The sequence below is a fragment of the Schistocerca gregaria genome, chromosome 3 (genome assembly GCF_023897955.1).
Source record: "Schistocerca gregaria isolate iqSchGreg1 chromosome 3, iqSchGreg1.2, whole genome shotgun sequence".
NCBI lineage: Eukaryota > Metazoa > Arthropoda > Insecta > Orthoptera > Acrididae > Schistocerca > Schistocerca gregaria.
In genome coordinates, this window is record NC_064922.1 from 414,509,015 (window position 1) to 414,533,053 (window position 24,039).

General features: G+C 40.4%; 1 protein-coding gene across 3 annotated transcripts in view; it reads left to right on the plus strand.

Annotated features, from left to right (window-relative positions):
- Nucleotides 1-24,039, plus strand: part of LOC126353865 (meiosis-specific with OB domain-containing protein) — a 284,756-nt gene that overhangs the window by 113,713 nt on the left and 147,004 nt on the right. For all 3 annotated transcript variants that reach the window (XM_050003033.1, XM_050003036.1, XM_050003035.1), the window contains exon 6: nucleotides 11,457-11,610. In XM_050003033.1, the coding sequence (XP_049858990.1) occupies nucleotides 11,457-11,610 (154 nt within the window). The remainder of the gene's footprint in view (nucleotides 1-11,456; nucleotides 11,611-24,039) is intronic.

The window sequence follows — 24,039 nt, forward strand, 5'->3', positions numbered from 1 at the left end:
TTTATTTAACTTCTTGTTACAATTTTTTAGTTCCTCAATTTTATTTTACATCTCCTTTTTAGTTCTTTATTTCCATTGTTTAAATTTTCAAACAGTCATACTACTTTGACCTCCATTTATGCTTAACAGTTTTTATACTTTTATTTACTGAGCCAAGTTAATTATTGTTAGCACTATTACTGTTAGCGTGATAAGTTCCTAATCCAGCTATTCTGTTCTCCACAATGTAATAATGTAGTTTATCCACACATTACTTAAATTATCATATACCAACAATGATTACAGTGTATCAAACAGTGTTTTCTTGTGATACCATTTTGAAAATGAATCACTGTATTTTTTAATCTGGTGTGACATGAATAGTAAAAGTCTAAGGTGTCATCTTGTCCCTTTCTCTTGCATCTTAAAAGCATGTTAAAAACATCCCAATTGTTGACTTTGCCAGTTCTTCCCAGAAGTCCATAGATAAGGGCATTTCTGCATTTCTTTTATACAGGTCTGCCATAAACTATTAAACTCATAGTCTAATTATCAGTTTCCTGACACACTGCTTATTATTCCTCTTTCTCTATTGATTTGCTTCATATAGATCATGTGACAGCAATGGTCAGAGAAGGCATAAGTAGCTATTTACCAATTAACTGCATTTGGTTTTAATGATACCTGATACATAATTTCTAACCAGTGTGGTACCTTCATAATGTAGATGTAAGTCAATACTGAAGCATTTGTTGGTTTCCATGTTTCATGGAAATGAAGGCTTTCATTGAGTGTCTTCAGTTCTGTTGAAGTTTGCATGTTGGTCAGTAACATTTAATACGTACTTGAAATCACCACCTAAAGTAATTTTTTGTGGGTTCTTACACAGTAGTTTAGCTCTCTATACCCACAAGGATGATATATATTCAGTACAAGTGTCAAAAGAAGTCCGACCATTTCATGGTCTGAATCCACCTGTTCTAACTCAGAAAATGAAATTCCTTCTCTCACTAAAATATCTGACCTTCTTCTACATAAACTTCTTGTAGATGAGCTTGTTGCAAGTGAAGCAATAAGGAAAATCATCAAGGAATCATATTTCAAATTTCCTTTTTAGTTTGTTCCTCACTTGTGGTTTCCATCATTTCCTTCTCCTTTACCATACTTACTGATGTACTACTTGTTTCATGAACAAGGGTATATGTCATTTCCATTTCATGAAATCGTTTCTGAACTGCTGTAGTTTATTCTATTCTGCAAACTTTCTTTTTTATTTCTGTCTATTCATTTGCATTTCCTTGATCCTGTTGCCTCGTACTATGAGTACGCATATTAATTATTGGTATAGCTGTCTCAGATAGCTTGCTATTTTACTTCATTTGTTTTTACAACATTATTTGTTTCTTCTACTCTCTCTACTTGATTTGTCAGTGACAAAGTGCCTCCAGGAAACTGAGAATGGATGGGACGGAATCCATTTAGACCATGGAAATTTCTAAGTTCCCTTTAATCCAATCTTCACCTTTCAAAGACATTGGAAGACACTAAGAATGACACATTGTTCAGATTCCCCATTAAACTGTAGGCCCCTTCACATGGGTATAACTTGGGTATGTTAGGTAATCAAACATAGTTCTACCAGTATAGATACTCACCTAACTGACGTTATTAATACTTCTTTCAGGGCAGGGGTGTTTCCATCAAAACTAAAACTCTCCATAATAAGAGGATAGTACAGATGACATAAATAATTATAGACAAGTGTCATTATTGTCAGGTTTCTCTAAAGTAATTGAAAGAGTAATGTATGAAAGGCCAGCAGACTTCATGAATAAAAATAAAATACTAACTAATGCCCAAAATGGGTTTAGAAAGAACAGATCCACAGAAATGGCAGCAGGCTTCCAATTCATGAAAATGGTTCTAAATGCCTTGGACAATAATGAATTAAACTGTGGAATATTCTTAGATTTATCTAAAGCATTTGATTTAATCAGCCATGACTTATTGCTTATGAAACTAGAATGTTATGGGGTCCGGGGACTTGCCTTCAAATGGTTCAAGTCTTATCTCTCTGATAGACAACAGAAAGTATAAATATGTCATGAAGGCAAAGAGTATCTTTCAGATTTCAAAAAAAACTAGCTATGGAGTGCCCCAGGGTTTCGTGTTAGGCCCTTTGTTGTACTTGGTGTACATAAACTATTTGCCAAACCATCTGACAGTTGCAGAAATGGTGATGTTCGCTGATGACATTAGCAATTTTATAAAAGGATACAATGAGGATTATCTACAGCAGAGTGTCTTTAGGACAATAAATGAGACAGGAAAATGGTTCAGTGATAATGCTTTTATCATAAATAAGGATAAAACGGTATTGATGAATTTCAGTAATATTAAAAGTAAAGTAGGAAGAAGAGTAAAAGCTGAGTTAGGGAACTATGTTTATGCACACGCTCCATACACAAAATTCCTCAGTATATTGGTGGATGAGCACTTGAAATGGGAAAAGCATCTAGAAGTTTTGGGTAAAAAACTTAGTAAATGATGCTGTTGTTGTTGCGGTCTTCAGTCCTGAGACTGGTTTGATGCAGCTCTCCATGCTAATCTATCCTGTGCAAGCTTCTTCATCTCCCAGCACCTACTGCAACCTACATCCTTCTGAATCTGCTTAATGTATTCATCTTTTGGTCTCCCTCTACGATTTTTACCCTCCACGCTGCCCTCCAATGCTAAATGTGTGACCCCTTGATGCCTCAGGACATGTCCTACCAGCCGAGCCCTCCTTCTAGTCAAGTTGTGCCACAAACTTCTCTTCTCCCCAATCCTATTCAATACCTCCTCATTAGTTATGTGATCCACCAACCTAATCTTCAACATTCTTCTGTAGCACCACATTTCGAAAGCTTCTATTCTCTTCTTGTCCAAACTATTTATTGCCCATGTTTCACTTCCATACATGGCTACACTCCATACAAATACTTTCAGAAACGACTTCCTGACATTTAAATCTATACTCGATGTTAACAAATTTCTATTCTTCAGAAACTCTTTCCTTGCCATTGCCAGTCTACATTTTATATCCTCTCTACTTCAACCATCATCAGTTATTTTGCTCCCCAAATAGCAAAACTCCTTTACTACTTTAAGTGTCTCATTTCCTAATCTAATACCCTCAGCATCACCCGACTTAATTCTACTACATTCTATTATCCTTGTTTTGCTAATGTTGAATTTCATCTTATATCCTCCTTTCAAGACACTGTCCATTCCATTCAACTGCTCTTCCAAGTCCTTTGCTGTCTCTGACAAAATTACAATGTCATCTGCGAACCTCAAAGTTTTTATTTCTTCTCCATGGATTTTAATACCTACTCCGAATTTTTCTTTTGTTTCCTTTTCTGCTTGCTCAATATACAGATTGAATAATATCGGCTACAACCCTGTCTCACTCCCTTCCCAACTGCTGCTTCCCTGCTTCCCTTTCATGCCCCTCAACTCTTATAACTGCCATCTGGTTTCTGTACAAATTGTAAATAGCCTTTCGCTCCCTGTATTTTACACCTGCCACCTTTAGAATTTGAAAGAGATTATTCCAGTCAACATTGTCAAAAGCTTTCTCCAAGTCTACAAATGCTAGAAACATAGTTTTGCCTTTCCTTAATCTTTCTTGTAAGATAAGTCGTAATGTCAGTATTGCCTCACGTGTTCCAACATTTCTACGGAATCCAAACTGATCGTCCCCGAGGTCGGCTGCTATCAGTTTTTCCATTCATCTGTAAGTAATTCGTGTTAGTATTTTGCAGCTGTGACTTATTAAACTGATAGTGCGGTAATTTTCACATCTGTCAATGCCTGCTTTCTTTGGGACTGGGATTATTATATTCTTCTTGAAGTCTGAGTGTATTTCGCCTGTCTCGTACATCTTGCTCACCAGATGGAAGAGTTTCGTCAGGACTGGTTCTCCCAAGGCCATCAGTAGTTCTAATGGAATGTTGACTACACCCGGGGCCTTGTTTCAACTCAGGTCTTTCAGTGCTAAATGATGCTATGTGCTAAGAATGCTTCGGGAATGCTACAACACTGAATCACTGCTGTGTGCCTATTATGCTTACATGAACAGTTTGCTTAGATATGGTGTGATCTTCTGGGGAAATATAGCAATGGCAAAACAAGCTTTCAAACTTCAAAAAAGGGCTATTAGAATAATGAAAGGGGTTCCCTGCAGAGTGTCATGCAGGGAAATACACTCCTGGAAATTGAAATAAGAACACCGTGAATTCATTGTCCCAGGAAGGGGAAACTTTATTGACACATTCCTGGGGTCAGATACATCACATGATCACACTGACAGAACCACAGGCACATAGACACAGGCAACAGAGCATGCACAATGTCGGCGCTAGCACAGTGTATATCTACCTTTCGCAGCAATGCAGGCTGCTATTCTCCCATGGAGACGATCGTAGAGATGCTGGATGTAGTCCTGTGGAACGGCTTGCCATGCCATTTCCACCTGGTGCCTCAGTTGGACCAGCGTTCGTGCTGGACATGCAGACCGCGTGAGACGACGCTTCATCCAGTCCCAAACATGCTCAATGGGGGACAGATCCGGAGATCTTGCTGGCCAGGGTAGTTGACTTACACGTTCTAGAGCACGTTGGGTGGCACGGGATACATGCGGACGTGCATTGTCCTGCTGGAACAGCAAGTTCCCTAGCCGGTCTAGGAATGGTAGAACGATGGGTCCGATGACGGTTTGGATGTACCGTGCACTATTCAGTCTCCCCTCGACGATCACCAGAGGTTTACGGCCAGTGTAGGAGATCGCTCCCCACACCATGATGCCGGGTGTTGGCCCTGTGTGCCTCGGTCGTATGCAGTCCTGATTGTAGGGCTCACCTGCACGGCGCCAAACACGCATACGACCATCATTGGCACCAATGCAGAAGCGACTCTCATCGCTGAAGACGACACGTCTCCATTCGTCCCTCCATTCACGCCTGTTGCGACACCACTGGAGGCAGGCTGCACGATGTTGGGGCGTGAGCGGAAGATGGCCTATCGGTGCGCGGGACCGTAACCCAGCTTCATGGAGACGGTTGCGAATGGTCCTCGCCGATACCCCAGGAGCAACAGTGTCCCTAATTTGCTGGGAAGTGGCGGTGCGGTCCCCTACGGCACTGCGTAGGATCCTACGGTCTTGGCGTGCATCCGTGCATCGCTGCGGGCCGGTCCCAGGTCGACGGGCACGTGCACCTTCTGCCGACCACTGGCGACAACATCGATGTACTGTGGAGACCTCATGCCCCACATTTTGAGCAATTCGGCGGTACGTCCACCCGGCCTCCCGCATGCCCATTATACGCCCTCACTCAAAGTCCGTCAACTGCACATACGGTTCACGTCCACACTGTCGCGGCATGCTACCAGTGTTAAAGACTGCGATGGAGCTCCGTATGCCACGGCAAACTGGCTGACACTGACGGCGGCGGTGCACAAATGCTGCGCAGCTAGCGCCATTCGACGGCCAACACCGCGGTTCCTGGTGTGTCCGCTGTGCCGTGCGTGTGATCATTGCTTGTACAGCCCTCTCGCAGTGTCCGGAGCAAGTATGGTGGGTCTGACACACCGGTGTCAATGTGTTCTTTTTTCCATTTCCAGGAGTGTATTTAAAGAATTTAAAATAATGATTCTTCCTAGCTTATACATCTATGAATGTGTATGCTTTCTGAAAACTCACCAGAAATTTTCAACATTAAATAATCAGGTTCATAACCATGAAACAAGGAACAGGGATGATTTTCACAGACACACCCACAAAGGAGCACTCTACCCAAAAAGTGTAAACTATTAGCTTAAAATACTTTTTAGTGCATTGCCTTCTTCAATAAAGAAAATTAAAGAATTCCATAAATTCTAGGCACATCTTAAACAAATTATACTAACACATAGTTTTTATAGCATTGAAGAATATCTGAATTAGGAAAAATAATATTATTTATATATACTGATATAAAATATTTGTATTTATTATCCAAATTTTTGAAACAAATTAAAGATAAGAAACTATTTTGTAATTGACTATATCCATACAATGTATATTGTTAACGGATGAATAAAGAGATTGAATTGAATTGAATATGCAAGTCACCAAAGTGGCATCCAGTTGAAAGACTTGCACTCAGCCACTGACACACATACAATTATTGTTATTATTATTATTATTATTATTGTTATTCATTTGATTGTTTTTAATGCACTGATTTCATTTCGATTTGACAGAATAGTTGGGTACCTGCTTATCCACTAATATTCCATCTCACTAGGAAGTTGTTTAGACCTTTGATCCCAATAATCCCTTAAACACTCCAACAAAATTGAAAACAGAACAAGTGTAACTGTGATTTGCATATGTTATATATGCTTGATGGCCACAAATAAGCAAATAAGATGTGATATGCTTCTGCAAATTCACTCTAGCTAGTTTATTATACATACATTTATCTGACCATATATCTGCCTAACCTCATAGAAAGTGCCGTAAGTCTTCAGACTGTCTCATATTTCATCAGGTGGAACCTGAAAGGGCAGATCATAAATTCTGACAGGTCATAAAGCTAAACTGACTTAAGTAATTGCAACAGTGCTTACCAAACAATAATCGTGTTTAAATATACAATCACCATCAGTATTTTGTTTTATTTGTGGTGCCCATGAGGTCGACACCATCATCGATATGCGTTTGTCTTTGGACTCTGAGCATGGTCTTTGGACTCTGAGCATTGTCTTTGGGCTGTTCCACCATGTTCAGTTCTTTGTGAGCCTTGCATGTGTTTAGGTGAATAAAGGAACTACTGCTAAATGGGTGTTGGTTGGTGTAACCAACCCGAACTTCTCCCTCACTGGTGACCCCGAGTTGTAATGTCTTCCATTTTCGCCGTTTTACTGTGTCCGCGACCTCTGCGTCTGTTATTTTCGCGTGTGTTACATTGACACATCATTCAAAAAATGACTTCAGCCCAGTGCCTAACACCGGATTTTGTGATCGACATGCATCATGTTGCGTGCAATGTACACCCGGCAGGACTGCATCACGATGCCTCTCACTCAATGATTCCGCCGATTTTGCTGGACATTTCGAGCATGCAACAATAAGTGAGGTTAAGAGTGTGCATGACTCAGGCTACCAAACACCTTTGTTCCCACCACATGTGCCCTCCCTCACCGACTGTGCAGTTACCTCTTACGGATCTCCGTGCAGTGCGGGACCAATGCTGATTTCTGCAAATGCCGTCGGACAACCTACTACTGCTACGCCAACGATTTGCCACGCCGAAATCCATGCAGTACCACGCGGGTACCTGCCATATGGCACAGGTCCACAGGTCAACCTCCTCAGCATCTGACCACGCCCACACCTAACTCAGTTCAGCATCAGCACATGCATTCCTACTTCGATACCTTGTCCTGCAACAGGAACAATTACTTGTTATCTGTGCCTGACCTCACCTCCGTCCCACTGCTATGCCTCAGTGTTTTGTGCCACGATATTCACCTTATTCGCACACCATTTTGAGTGGAGTGACTATGAACAGTGAATATTCACACACCCCATCCCATGTTCAACATCATTTCCCACACTGTGCTTTTGGACAGCCCATACCTCCGCAGCCTCCCTGCAACACAGGTAGCCCCGGCTCTGATCATACGTCGAGCTTTCTACAGACTAACATGCGTTCTCAAACTTTGAAATTTTTCTCACCTGTCGCCCCCGTGCTGGCTCCAGTCGAGCTTCCGCTACTGTTCTCGGCACATCTCGGTGCTTCATCCACATCGGTCTTCCGCGACACGTCAATCCGAACACATCTGCAACGTGTTGAGCTTCCGCAACCGCAGTCAACACGTTACGGTGTCTCACCCTCATCGGCCTTCCACGCCGCAACGGATCGCACTCAACCACAACATGTCACCTTAATGGTACCACTCGAACAGCCATCGTTGCCTCATCCCCTGGAGGCACACTCTCCTGGAATACTATAGCAACAACATCTCAGTTCAGGCAGTGCCACGATGAACTCAACTCAACCTGTTCTTCCGAACATTCTACAACACTTACGAACGCTGCCGCCATTTAATCTCGACAGAGCTACAACCTGGTTCAAAATTGTGGACAAAGTGTTTGACCATTACTCACTCGACGAGTCAACCAGGTTTCTGTGCCTCATCATGCACCTGCACGACCAGGAGAACTTGACTGCTGACCTGGTCAACGCCCCGGACTCATCTACCCGGTACACTCTAGCCAAAAAGACAGTTCTATGTCGGCTTGCACGCTCAACTGAGACAGCAATACGGCAAGTGCTCCATGTCAAGCAACTAGGCAATGACAAACCTTCCCAGTGCTGGAGACAGCTACGTGCCCTGGTCAGCACGGATCTACTCTCTCACACAGCTCTACTCGCCATCTGGTCAGATAAACTATCGCCTCACATCCGCTTTGCTCTGGCTCAAATGTCTCCAGAACCTGTTGAGCAAAGAATGACAATTGCTGACAAACTACACGATGCATCACTACTCTATTTCGCCAGCCACTGCCTACCTGACAAGTCTCAGGTTCAGGCTCATCGTCCTGCGGCTGGGGCCATACTGTGCCGACCATTCCGCTCGCTCCGGGAAGCATTAAACATGCAACTGGGACATCACCGGCTCCACCCACTGTCACACCCCCTCCTGCAACTGAACCTGACGTGGCCTCCGAACCTCGGTCACCACCACTGGCAAAGAACGTTGCGCAGGAAATGCAACCACACTACCCATACTGTTATTTCCACCTGCCATACATTGTAAATAAACTGCCTCCAGTGCCACCGGAAACATTTCCATCATCACCAACGGCACGGTTCACAAGCTTCGCCTCACGCCAGGTCCCCCCCGATCTTCAGTAAACCACGTCGACTTTGTCCCAAGCGCCTCTCCGCCCTTAAAAATCAGATTTCTGAACTACTAAGCTCTGGCGTGATTGAACCGTCTGCCAATAGCTGGTCTACGCCCATACATATGACACTCAAGAAAGATGGGTCCTGGCACATGTGCGGAGACTATCGTCAACTAAACGCACGAACAATTATGGACATGTACCCCATACCCAACATTGCCGACTTTACCAGTTCCCTCGCTGGTACGACCACGTTCTCTGTCATTGATTGCAAACGGGCCTACCACCAGATCCCCATGGCACCTGAAGACATCGAGAAGACAGCAAGCACCACCCCGATCGGGTTATTTCAGTTTCGATTCATGCCCTTCGGTCTGAAAAACGCAACCCAGACCTGGCAATGCTTCATCAACGAAGTGCTATTCGACATAAAATTCTGCTTTGCATATCTTGATGACATTCTTGTGTTCAGTTCCTCCATAGAGGAAAACATTCGAAATGTGGAAACTGTTATGAACACTCTCACGGCAGCAGGCATCGAGACCAACCAGGACAAATTGCAGCTACATCAACCCACTGTCACTTATCTTGGTTTTAGGTCTCTGCCGACGGCATTTCACCACCCCCTGAGAAAGTACAAGCAATACTAAACCTACCAAGACCCTCATCATTCAAAGAGCTCCGGCGCTTTCTTGGGACGGTTAATTATTATCGTCAACATCTACCTCGGGCTGCATAGATTCAGGCTCCACTGATGGATGCCTTGGCAGGCACCAACACTTCTGGATCTCGGCCCATTCCATGGACCCCTGCTATGACTGACTCTTTCACTGCCCTCAAAAATCTTCTTGTCGAGGCCTGCACAATCGCGCATCCTCATCTCAATGCACAGCTTTTCATGACCACAGACGCGAGCGATACTGCCATCGGTGTGGTCATGGCCTGAAGGGGGGTAGAAGAAGGCTTGACGCTCCGACCATTTCCTCCACGTCAGACTTACACACTCGATCGAGTGACTTCCAGTTCCAATCATCGAGCTCTCCTCTGATCTCGCCCTCTACTCCGGTCTCAAGCACTCCGTCGAGTGCCTATATGCTCCCCATGTCGAGCTTACCTATGATCACGCCCTTGCCGCCGGGCCCTTTGCTGGTCCCTTCGACCTCTCCACCGTCACCTGCCTTGCCCTGTCCACGAAATTTAATAGTACTGCACGATTATACACTGTTTGTGTCGCTTTGTTCCACCGCCGGCCTACCTGTCGCTGCACGACCAGCAGGACACCCGATTCGCTTTAACGACTTCCAGGTTCGGTGGCCGAACCTTCCTTCATGATATCTACCCACACAGCTCCCTGACGACGCTGTCGAGCTGATCCTTAGTCCAGCTCCCGTGGACCACCCCTGCCAACTCCTTAGTCACCCCTCTCCCCCAGCCTCTCAAGAGTGCTCCGTACTGTGGGGAAGGGGGGGGGGGGGTGGAGGCTATGTGGCGCCAATGAGGTGGACACCAGCATCGATATGCGTTCGTCTTTGGATTCTGAGCATTGTCTTTGGGCTGTTCCGCCATGTTCAGTTGTTTGTGAGCCTTGCATGTGTTTAGGTGAATAAACAAACTACTGTTAAATGGGTATTGTTTGGTGTAGCCAACCCGAACCTCTCCCTCATATTCATTCATAAACATAGTCATATTCTTTCATAAACTTGTGTCAGTTCTGTTTTCTGTTATATGTTTATGTGTTCCATGTGTCGATCTGCTATAGGTGAGTGATTGTCTTTCCTTAGTTTTATTACTTACCCACTGATAAAAAACTGTGCCAGATAGGAAAGTAAAATTTGAAAAAAAACTGAGAAAGTTTCACTTCACATCTCCATCTGTTCCATAGAAGAATTTCTATTACTCTATCACATAAACAGTGGTGGATAGCAATTACCAACTCATATCTCTATATTTTTTTATCCTTGTGGAAAAAAAAAATAATAATAATTTTGATGTATCTGACAAACTGGCCTTTTCGTAACATTGTCCACTTGAACACCTAAAAATTCCTCGTCAACCAGTTATACTTCACCCACCAGCCAGTTCCTAAAGAAGAACCGAGATGGACATACACTATTCCTTTCAAAGATAAACTTCATCTTTATTATATGTGAAAAAAACATTTTCACTGCACTTAGAATTATGAAGCTACACAACAAGGGTAAGTGACAAGTATGCACACTGTAAACATAACGGATCCTTCACAATGGCCACAGTGTGTGGCTGCACACCAAGAACGGACTCTGAAACCACTGAGCCATTGAGAGACATTTTATGTATACATGTCCTAATAAACTGCAATGGGTAGATATTGGTAATTTTATCAGGTTCTCTTACAATATAGTTTCTAATTAAAGTTGTGGTAACTAATAGAAAAAGGTACTTTACATAATGAAACAAGTTACTGTAGTGTAACATCTTAAGATTATACTGTGAGTTTGTCTCCTATAATGTATATAACTATAAAAACCATATTTTTGCACTACAAATTTTTAATTTACAGATTGGTCCTATCAGAACAATAAAAACAAAAGATGGAAGAAGCATTATATGCCGGGATATAACAATAATGGATCAAACCAGTTCTGGACTGCCAGTGCAATTATGGAATGCTGCAACTGCACATCGTGCAGACTCTTGGGAGCCTCGCAACACAGGTAGGTGCCTGTTCTTCTGTGTTGAGAACTTGTTTTAACATATCAGGTGAGGATTGTAAATAACAATACATGTGAAGTCAAATGACACCTATTATTATTTAGACTTATATTACATTATGGGATTGAAATATTTGTTTCCAAAAAGTGTCAGTCCAAATTACATTAATTTTAATTTTATTGGAGGTTGCTGGTTTTAATTATCTACAAACATCATCAGGCCAATTTTTAAAATTCATAACACAAAATGAGTCAAAACTATAACAGCAGCCAGGCCCTCAAACCGGAATTTTTAGATTTATTAATATTATGTCACTGTTCACCACCTACTGTGCTTTACAAGAGCTGAAGCCTCATATAGTTTCGTGAATCTTCCTTTACTGTTTTTCATCAATTCCTTTACATCTGAAAGTACTTTCACTTGACTTTCAGTCGTAATCAAGAATGAATAATATACACATTACCAAAAGTTTTAAATATCAGACTTTACTACAATCTCTTCCTGTGGTACACATTGAGGTTTGTACAATACCTTACTCACAAAATAAACAGAAATACTTCTGAAAACAAGGATGATTTTGGTTAGGTACAAAAATTGTTACAAAACAAAGCAGGGGCTGTCTCCTAAGTGTACATTTTGATGACAAAAACAGTGAAAATCTTTATCTCTTGGTGTGATTAGTAGTCTTTAGTACTATGTCCTCCCCACATGTGGATGAGTGCTTCCACTCTGTGAGGCATGCTCTGAATGAGACCATCAAGTTTATTTTGGTTTGTGAGGTGCCACTCCTCAATGGCAGCTTCAGTGAGCTCCTGAAAATAGACAGGTGGATTCGGATACTGAGCCACAGCCATTTTAGACAGGTCCCATTCATGCTCAATTGCATTTATGTCTGGAGCTGTGCTGGCCAGTGCATTTCGTTGATGTTGTATCTTTGAAGATACCGAGACACTGCTACAGGTATGGTGTAGTCTTGCATTATTGTCGACTAGGATGAAGTTGTCACCAACTTTACATCTGTACGGCCTTGATATCATTTGTAGAACCTCTTGGAGGTATCTGCGACCAGTCAAATTGCAGTAGATGGGAATTAGAGGGGTCCACCATCTCATTGTTATTGCTGCCCAGAACATTACAATTCCACCTGCAAACAGATGGACTTCCTGACTGTATCTGTGTTCCTGGTGTCGTCTAACACTTCCCCAAATCCTGACACATCTAGTGTCTGGTCACAAACCAAACCAGGTCTTGTCAATGAAGATGACATTACTCCATTCATCAATGGTCCAATATTGATGTGCAAGAGCCCAGGTCTTTCAATGGCTCCAGTTCCATTGGTGCAGTTCAAAACTTCTCATTGGTTTTCTGGAATGGAGACCATCTTGATGCAATCTTCTATGCACTGTTTGGTTGGAGATATGAATCCCTGTTGCCCAAGAGAAGTCATTTCCAATATTTTTGCAATTTGAAGTTGGGCATCAGCAAGTCAACAATCGGAGGAAACGATCCTGCACTGGTGTTGTCATATAAGGGCAACCACTATCGTTCACATTTCCTATCTCCTTGCACTCTTTCCACACCTTAGACGCAGCACTTTGAGTGACACGTAACCGATTGGCAAAATCTTGCTGTATATGACCTGCTGAAAGTAAAGCCACTATCTTGACTCTATCAAAGTGTTGTGTGCCTCTATGTAGCGTATTATTGCAGTACTGAACACAAACTGAATGAAATTTTTGATGATAGTGGACTGCTCATGGTGTGCCGCTGCAGCAGTGGTATTTTTAAATGACTGGGAAATGGCCACTTAGCATGCCAGTAGTATACACCATCAAGTATATGGGCTCTAACTGGGTAAAGCATGAAGTGACTAGGTCAATGAGACTTCTACTATGGTAAACTATATTTTACAATAGTATTTCAAACTTCTGTTGAGAGTGTATTAAGAAAGCAATTTGAGACTAAAAATTTTGATTGTATCTAGTATAATCCCAAACATTTTGGGATGGGGGATGGACCCCCATCTCCCTCCTCCTCCCCCTCCCCCTCTCCCCCCTTGCAAGCCTGACCGTTTACATCCTAAATGCAATATGGAATCATAATTCCTCCCACACACCAGGTGACAAAGTCACAGAAAATGAGGCAGGGGACAAGTTTAAGGGCTGTTCTGCAGCATTTCTGTCATCTTCTGCCACTGTCACAATACAGAAGTCACAAGTCTCAAATTCCTCATTGAACCTGTGACAATGTTATGAAACTTATTGTAGTCTGAACGTTTTTCAAGTCAGTTTCTACTTGCCTGCCATAGAGACAACATTGAAAATAATTGAAGATTTTCAAATCTTACAATATCCTTGGGATGTGAAATCCCATGACTACAAAAACAGAAGAAGAAGCAGCATTTGGCAAAAAATTTAGAAATGTTGTCACATGTTGTTGTTGCTGTTTTCAGTCCTGAGACTGGTTTAATGCAGCTCTCCATGCTACTCTATCCTGTGCAAGCCTCTTCATCTCCCAGTACCTGCTGCAGCCTACATCCTTCTGAATCTGCTTAGTGTATTCATCCGTTGGTCTCCCTCTACGATTTTTACCCTCCACGCTGCCCTCCAAGGCTAAATTTATGATTCCTTGATGCCTCAGAACATGTTCTACCAACCGGTCCCTTCTTCTTGTCAAGTTGTGCCACAAACTCCTCTTCTCCCCAATTCTATTCAATACCTCCTCATTAGTTATGTGATCTACCCATCTAATCTTCATCATTCTTCTGCAGCACCACATTTCAAAAAAGCTTCTAATCTCTTCTTGTCCAAACTATTTCAAATACTAACAAAGAGATAGAGGGGCTGACCAGTACTTACCTGAGCTCAGTACAGCCGATAGATACACAAAAAACAACCGAAAATTTAAGTTCCTAGCTTTCGGAATAACCTGTTGCTTCATAACCTGGGTTGTGAGTAACTAATTCCACTTTCCCTTCTTCCCTTTCTTTCCCCTCTCTCCTCCCTGATGAAGGAACATTTATTCCGAAAGCTAGGAACTTAAATATTCGGTTGTTTTTTGTGTATCTATCGGCTGTACTGAGCTGAGGTAAGTACCGGCCAGCCCCTCTATCTCTTTGTTAGTATTTGTTTCACATCTTTATATGAGATTGTCCATTAATTATTTGTCCAAACTATTTATCATCCATGTTTCACTTCCATACATGGCTACACTCCATACAAATACTTTCAGAAACGACTTCCTTACACTTAAATCTATACTCGATGTTAACAAATTTCTCTTCTTCAGATACGCTTTCCTTGCCATTGCCAGTCTACATTTTATATCCTCTCTACTTCGACCATCATCAGTTATTTTGCTCCCCAAATAGCAAAACTCCTTTACTACTTTAAGTGTCTCATTTCCTAATCTAATTCCCTCAGCATCACCAGACTTAATTTGACTACATTCCATTATCCTCATTTTGCTTTTGTTGATGTTCATCTTATATCCTCCTTTCAAGACACTGTCCACTCCGTTCAACTGCTCTTCCAAGTCCTTTGCTGTCTCTGACAGAATTACAGTGTCATCGGCAAACCTCAAAGTTTTTATTTCTTCTCCATGGATTTTAATACCTACTCCGAATTTTTCTTTTGTTTCCTTTACTGCATGCTCAATATACAGATTGAATAACATCAGGGACAGGCTACAACCCTGTCTCACTCCCTTCCCAACTGCTGCTTCCCTGCTTCCCTTTCATGCCCCTCGACTCGTATGACTGCCATCTGCTTTCTGTACAAATTGTAAATAGCCTTTTGCTCCCTGTATTTTACTCCTGCCATCTCTAGAATCTGAAAGAGAGTATTCCAGTCAACATTGTCAAAAGCTTTCTCCAAGTCTACAAATGCTAGAAACGTAGTTTTGCCTTTCCTTAATCTTTCTTGTAAGATAAGTCGTAATGTCAGTATTGCCTCACGTGTTCCAACATTTCTACGGAATCCAAACTGATCATCCCCGAGGTCGGCTGCTATCAGTTTTTCCATTCATCTGTAAGTAATTCGTGTTAGTATTTTGCAGCTGTGACTTATTAAACTGATAGTGCGGTAATTTTCACATCTGTCAACGCCTGCTTTCTTTGGGATTGGAATTATTATATTCTTCTTGAAGTCTGAGAGTATTTCACCTGTCTCATACATCTTGCTCACCAGATGGTACAGTTTTGTCAAGACTGGCTCTCCCAAGGCCGTCAGTAGTTCCAATGGAATGTTGTCTACTCCTGGGGCCTTGTTTCGTCTCAGGTCTATCAGTGCTCTGCCAAACTCTTCACGCAGTATCATATCTCCCATTTCATCTTCATCTACATCCTCTTCCATTTCCATAATATTGTCCTCAAGTACATCGCCCTTGTATAGACCCTCTGTATACTCCTTCCACCTTTCTGCTTTCCCTTCTTTGCTTAGAACTGGGTTTCCATCTGAGCTCTTTATATTCATACAAGTGGCTCTTTAATTTTCCTGTAGGCAGCATCTATCTTACCCCTAGTGAGGTAAGCCTCTTCATCCTTACTTTTGCCCTCTAGCCATCCCTGCTTAGCCATTTTGCACTTCCTGTCGATCTCATTTTTGAGACGTTTGTATTCCCTTTTGCCTGCTTCAATTACTGAATTTTTATATTTTCTCCTTTCATTAATTAAATTCAATATTTCTTCTGTTACCCAAGGATTTCTACTAGCCCTCGTCTTTTTACCTACTTGATCCTCTGCTGCCTTCACTACTTCATCCCTCAGAGCTACCCATTCTTCCTCTATTGTATTTCTTTCCCCCAATCCTGTCAATTGTTCCCTTATGCTCTTCCTGAAACTCTGTAGAACCTCTGGTTTAGTCAGTTTATCCAGGTCCCATCTCCTTAAATTCCCTTCTTTTTGCAGTTTCTTCAGTTTTAATCTACAGTTCATAACCACTAGATTGTGGTCAGAGTCCATATCTGCCCCTGGAAATGTCTTACAATTTAAAACCTGATAATCTATCTGATACCTTCTAGTATCTCCAGTATTCTTCCATGTATACAACCTTCTTTTATGATTCTTGAACCAAGTGTTAGCTATGATTAAGTAACATAGGGAAAAAAACTCACAGTTGAAAATCACAATTCAAGAGAGAACACAATAAGTTGTGTGAGTCAAAAAGGAAAGTTGTTCTTCTCCAAAAAAAAAGAGTCAGAATGATTTAGTTACCGTCCATTACAGTTTGTACTACAAGGCATGGAATCCAGGGGAAGCTGGCATACAATACATACTGAGATGAAGGTGATGAATATAGACAGACTTCCAGTGAAGTTGCCACGTTTCATTTTATTTCACAGTTTCTGCATTACGGTACACTGACTTTTAGTTGTACTGTAATGAGATATATTAATTATACAGTGTGATTTTTTTTCATGGTGTACAAATTCTAGGGATTGATCGATGAGAGGATACAGAACAAAAAGGTCTAATCAACTTATGTCTGGAAATGCATAGTTTCCATGCTAGGGACCATTTATTCAATCATAGTTTGTTACAACGACTGCGGTCTAATACGCGCTGTACCATGCAGCTACAGTTACAGTATGCATAGTTTCCTCCTAGACAGTGGTACTGTTCCTGATACATTATGCCCTAGCACTCTCTTCTGCTGTAGTAATTGATAATGTTGTGTCCGATTCACTTGTCTTGCTGACTCATCTTGTAATGGATGTGATACAGCCTTGTACACAATGATTCCGTATTTGAATCGAGAGGTTGCCGACATGGTGTTTACTTGCGGAAAGGCAAATGGCAATGGGTTGCAGGCAGCAAGGTTGTATCAGGAGACTTATCCCCATCGACAGCACCCAGAGCATTCAATGTTCGCAACAGTGTTTCGCCATTTGTTTGACACAGGGTCATTTCAGGAAGCAGTTAAATCATGAAGGACATATCCGAAATGTCCAGACATCAGACTTGGAGGAAAACAGGATTAACTCTGTACAGTGGCGGATTTACATATAGGCCTTCTAGGTATGCGCCTAGAGGTGGCACCTTAAGGGGAGCAGAACTTTTTGCTCTGTACTCATTTTAACCTTTTACGTTTTAAAATAACTGCACTTACAAACGACAAAATTTTTTAATATTATTAAACAATTTGCTAGTTTAAATAAGCCTTAAGAATGAAGTTCGACAATACAAGCTTGGAAATGTACATAGTTTACTTGGTGACTGAATGGAAATTTAACATTGGGTTTCTGTCTGGTATTATCTTCATGATTGTTCAAAATATTCTAAAATAAGCTGCCAGGACAGGAATCTATAATACAACAAATAAATGTAAATGTAGTGTGACTGGGGCTTCCCGTCAGGTGGACCATTCGCTGGGTGCAAGTCTTTTGAATTGATGCCACTTGGGCGACTTGCGCATTGATTGTGGATGAAATGATGATTATTAGGACAACACGACACACAGTAATTAATGTGAAAGCTCTGTGATCTTCAGTATCTGAGCTTTGATTTAATGGCACCCATTCAACAATACACGTTGATACTGGGAGTATTTTACATTCTTAAACACATGTTTATACAAAAAGAACTTAAGCAGAATATCTAATAATGTGTGAAATATGTTTGACAATAGTTTAAAAATTTTATTTATTTATTTAGTAACTTTTTTTGGCGAAAAAAGAAGAAGAAACCAACTTTTGTCTCTTTCATTTATTGTGCTGCAGCCTGCACGATATCAAAGTTCCCACTCTGTGCAATTAAATAGTACGTATTAAACTTCTTAACTAAGCTTTTTTTTCTTTGAGGATAGGTTATTTTTATTCTATATTGGAATAAAACGTGCATTTGCATGTAGACATAACAGCAGTGTTCACACAAATGACAACATGCCACATCAACTCCCAATAAAATTAGTTAAACCTTGCAGTCTATCTTCTCTGCCCACAGAAACCGCTAAAATGTTATAAGAATAAGTGGGATAAGAATCGATCTAGCATACCTCACTGCAAGAAATTTACTGCAAAAATTATTTGATTTTTAAATTATAAAGATAATGTCAAGAATATTCAGAACATAGGCCCTATCTGCATCCCAGCTAAAATTCTGGCGATGCGGGAAACAGAAACCATAAAAGGCACTGTCCAGTTTTCTTTACGATACAAATTCCAGCCGGCAGGTGTGCTTATAGTTAGTTAGTTAGTTAGTTATATTACTTGTTCCATGGATCATGAACACGATTCTTTCGTAATGATGTGGAACATGTCAAAGTACAAAAGATTCATTTATTCCAAATAATCTTTGTTAGTCTTATATACGGTACAATTGTTAATACTTACTGTATTTCTTTAGCCTATGTCTAAAAATTCATCTATGGAGTAGAAGGAGTTGTCATTCAGGAATTCCCTTAACTTACTTTTGAATGCCGATTGGTTGTCTGTCAGACTTTTGATATTGTTTGGCAAGTGACCAAAAATCTTTGTGGCAGTATAATTCACCCCCATTTGTGCCAATGTCAAATTCAATGAACGGTAGTGAAGGTCACCCTGTCTCCTAGTATTGTAGCTGTGGACTGTGCTATTAATTCTGAAGTGATCTGGGTTACTAACAACAAATTTCATTAGGCTGTATATATATTGTGAAGCTACTGGCAATATCCCTAATTCTTTAAATAATTGTCTACAAGATGATCTTGGATGAGCCCCAGACATTATTCTGATAACACGTTTTTGTGCAATAAATACGTTCTTTCTTAGTGATGAATTGCCCCAAAAGATGATTCCGTAAGAGAGCAACGAATGAAAATATGCATGGTAAGCTAACTTACTGATATGCTTGTCTCCAAAATTTGCAATGACACTAATAGCATAGGTAGCTGAGCTCAATCGCTTCAGTAGATTTTCAATGTGTGTCTTCCAGTTTAAATTCTGATCAATACAGACACCCAGAAATTTTGAACAATCTGCTTTAGCTAAAGATTTTCCCCCACACTCTATATTTATTTCCGGTGTTATGCCTTTCCCTGTACTGAACTGTATGTACAGTGTTTTTTCAAAGTTCAATGAAAGTCCATTTGCGGAAAACCACCTAATAACTCTTTGAAAAACATTATTTGCATTTTCCTCAGCTGATTGTTGCTTTTTAGGCTTGATTACAATACTTGTGTCATCTGCAAAGAGAACCAAGTTTGCATCTTCATGAATATAATTAGGTAAGTCATTAACATATATTAAAAACAATAAAGGCCCCAAGACAGAACCCTGTGGTACCCCATTCTTGATACATCCCCAGTCTGAATAATCTGATGCCCTTTGTGTACTATGTGGGTTTACTGTTTCAACCTTCTGCATGCTACCAGTTAAATATGAAGTGAACCATCTGTGTACTGAACCATTCATTCCATAGTACTTCAGCTTATCTAAGAGGATTTCATGATCCACACAATTAAAAGCCTTAGAGAGATCACAGAAAATCCCAATTGGTGATGTTCTACTATCCAGAGCATTTAAAATTTGATCAGTGAAAGCATGTATAGCACTATCTGTTGAAACACCTTTCTGAAAACCGAACTGACGTTTTGTTAAAACGTTATTCCCACTGATGTGTAAAGTTACTCTTGAGTACATTACTTTTTCAAACACTTTTGAGAAGGATGTCAGAAGTGTAATAGGACGATAATTGTTGACGTCTGTCTTGTCACCTTTTTTATACAAGGGTTTAACTATGGCATATTTCAATCTGTCAGGAAATATTCCCTGATTCAATGAGCTATTACATATGTGGCTAAGAACTCGACTTATCAGGTGTGGACAAGATTTTAGTATTCTATTGGAGATACCATCAGTTCCATGTGAGTTTTTATTCTTAAGTGAATTTATTATTTTCTTAATTTCAGACGGTGAAGTGGGTAGGATTTCAATTTCATTTGTTTGCACCGGGAATGCCTCTTTCATATAGAGTTCTGCCCTATCTGGCTATCAGCTAGTGCCTATATTTTCCACTGCATTTATAAAATGATTATTAAAAATATTTTCAACCTGTGATTTTTCATTTATAAGCTTTTCATTGTGCTTAACAGTAATACTGTTGTCCTGTGACCTTGGTTGCCGTGTTTCCCTTTTAACTATATTCCATATTGTTTTAACTTTGTCATCAGAGGTGCTAATCTCAGACTTGATACACATACTTCTGGATTTTTTTATAACTTTCCTTAGTATATTACAATATTTCTTATAATGGTTGAGCTTTTCTTCATCTCGACTTATTCTAGTGTCTTGGTATAGTTCCCATTTCCGGCTACAAGAAATTTTAATCCCTTTGGTCAGCCATGGTTTTTTATCAAGTTTATTTGAATTATGATTCACTAATTTCTTAGGAAAACTGCTTTCAAATATACGCACAAGTTTATAATGGAATACGTTAAATTTAACATTTGCATCAGGTTCCCGATAAACATCCTCCCAGTCTACCCGTTTCAAGCTTTCCTTAAATTGTTGAATTGTTATATGGTTAATTGGGCGTATTATTTTATTTTATTTTATTTTTTTTTTTTCACATTACTGTATGGAGCAAAGTCATGAATTGAAAGTAGCTGTGCATCGTGATCAGAAAGCCCGTTGTTAATAGGATAGGTGCTTACTTCTTTTAATTTATCTTGGTCTATGAAAATGTTATCTATCAGGGTGCTACTGTCTTGTACAATACGAGTAGGAAAATCAATGACTGATGTCAGATTGTAAGAGCAAAGTAATAGTTCAAGGTCGTTCTTCTTGCTTGAGTGTTTAAGAAAATTTACATTAAAATCTCCACAAATGATAATGTGTTTTCCTTTTTCTGACAGATAACGCAGCAAGAGATCTAGGTTTTTAAGAAACATTTGAAAATTTCCAAGTGGGGACCTATACACAGTCACAATTATGAATTTACTACTGTCCAATTCAAGCTCACAAGCGCATACTTCAATGTGTTGTTCTACACAGAATTTTGCGGTTTCAATGTTTTTAAAACCATGTTCCCCCTTAACATAAATGGCAGCTCCTCCTTTCTCCATATTGTCTCTACAAATGTGTTCACTGACAAAAGAGAAACAGGCGACAATGCAATTGAATTATTCTGCATTGTCATTCTTTCACAGCACAGTTACGTCAAGTAATCCGAGTTGGTCAGTTTATCACTCTGTGTTTAAAGGAAAAATCTTTCTGCTCGTGTGCCATGTTTAAAGCAAAAACCTTTGTGTTCATGTGTGATGTAGTACAATTCGAACTGGATACAGCCTTTCTTTCCTTTTACAATTTTTTTTCTTTTGTTTTGACTGTTGGTTGACAATTTTGTAAGTGCCTTAACATGAATAACAGTGAAAAAAGCAAACATGCAAAATTAAGTGGGGTGGCATTTCTGAAATTATGGAAGGAAAGGCGAGAACGAGAAGCCTATGTCCTAAAAACGCTTGGCTGGTTCGACTTCGAGTTCAAGGAGTACATATGGTATTTCTGGCACTGCAGCTGTTGTAAAAGAAGTAAATACAGGCGAAACAAAAATTAAAAATGAAGGAAAGCAAATTGTTTCTGATTTTGAGTGTCACGAATAAATAAGTGTCCAGTCAGACATTACAAAAAGATTTAACCTTGTTAGTGATGATCCTGTAGAATGGTGTGTCAATGAATCAACAGTCAACATTCTCTTACAACATGGCATTAATCAAGATTGAATGGTGATTTTTCTAATTCAAGAAGACCAATAGGTGATAAAACCAGATATTTGAACAAAAATACATTTACCGTAAACTTGGTGAATCAACTTTGCGTCGTTTTCTAGTAGTACTTGTGTAGCACCGGTGCTGTGGTTTGTACACCATGTGAATTGTTCGGAGGTTAGGTCGTGATTGCTACTAATGGTTTTGTAGATTGTAAAAATATTTCTAATAATTTATCTCATCATGAGAATTCACTTGCACACAAAAATTCTTAGTTATCACTCTTAACAAGAAAAAAGTCACTTGGAACAATAAATAAACTTTTCGAGTCATAATGTTCTGGTACAGTGTGTTGAAAAGGGTTATTAAGTAGCCTAGTGAAGAAGCTGACAAGTCGTGGACTTCCCCAACATGGACACTTTGAAAGATTCCAATCATTACATAATGGTCAGTTTATGATATCTCTTGAACTTATAGCCTTGTTTGATCCTTTTCTCACAGAGCACAGTGAACAATATGGAAATCCAGGGCAGGGACATACAAATTATATTTCTTCAATGATCTGTGATGAAATAATAGAGCTTATTTCTGAACGAATAAAAAGAATTACCATAAGTGAAATAAATCAGGCCAAATATTTCTCTATAGTAGTAGATTCTACTGTGGACATTTCACATACTGATCAATTATATTTCGTATTAAGATATGTGAACAAAAATGGTGAACCTGTTGAATGTTTGCTTCTGTTTTTACGAAACCTGGGACACAAGTCCGAAAACTTAGCTGAAACCGTACTAAAAGTCCTGTCTGCAGATTCCATTGATATTACTGATCCTAGAGGCCAGTCATATGACAACGCAAGCAATATGTCAGGAACCTACACTGGTTTGCAGGCATGCATTAAAGAACAAAATCTGAAATCGTATTATGTGCCTTGTGCAGCACATTTAGTCTGCACTAGTGCTGCAAGCTGTTGTCAGGAAGATGTTCATTTTTCAATGTAGTGCAAAATCTTCTCTAACGGGGTCTTTTGGACGGCCGAGTAAAATGTTATTGTGCTTGGGCGGTAGTTCCGGGCAGTGCAAAATGTGGAACATGGAAAACTTAGTTTTACCATTTATTAATAAAGGCGCTGGGACAATGCATTACGCATGTCTGGTAACCCGTCATCACTGTGTCGAGAGTGATACATGTTCGCAACTGGCTGGTCTTAGACTGACTGCTCTTCGTAGCTGGTGGATGTGTACCTGCCATGGGGCGCAATTCAGATTGCATTTCCTATCAGCATTCCGTGTGATAAGTGCACAGCGTGGTGACTCTGGTGCTCTCCGCTATGGCCATACAATTCTGCCATTACAATCACCCTGCCTCATGAAAATGAGCTACCGCACGTTGCTCGAGACGACCCCCTGGGCGCCATGCGTTTGTCTCGCCAATGGCGTTGTTGGGAGGGGGGGGGGGGGGGGGGGGCACTTCAACATTTATTCTGTTTGCAGACACTGTGACGATGGGCACTGACGAGCGGGTTTTCAGGACAACAATTTCATACATTACATAAGTTGTACATACAAGAGACATCAATAAAATCACAAATATCACAACACTGACAATCAAATATGGATTAGCATTATTGGAAGATTCACTAGACTTAATTTTAGTTTCTACTTTTAAGAAATTTGACTCATTATTAGTATTTATTACACTTTCATGGATATCCGCAGTTAAATTGTCATCCTCGGGTAAGCTGGA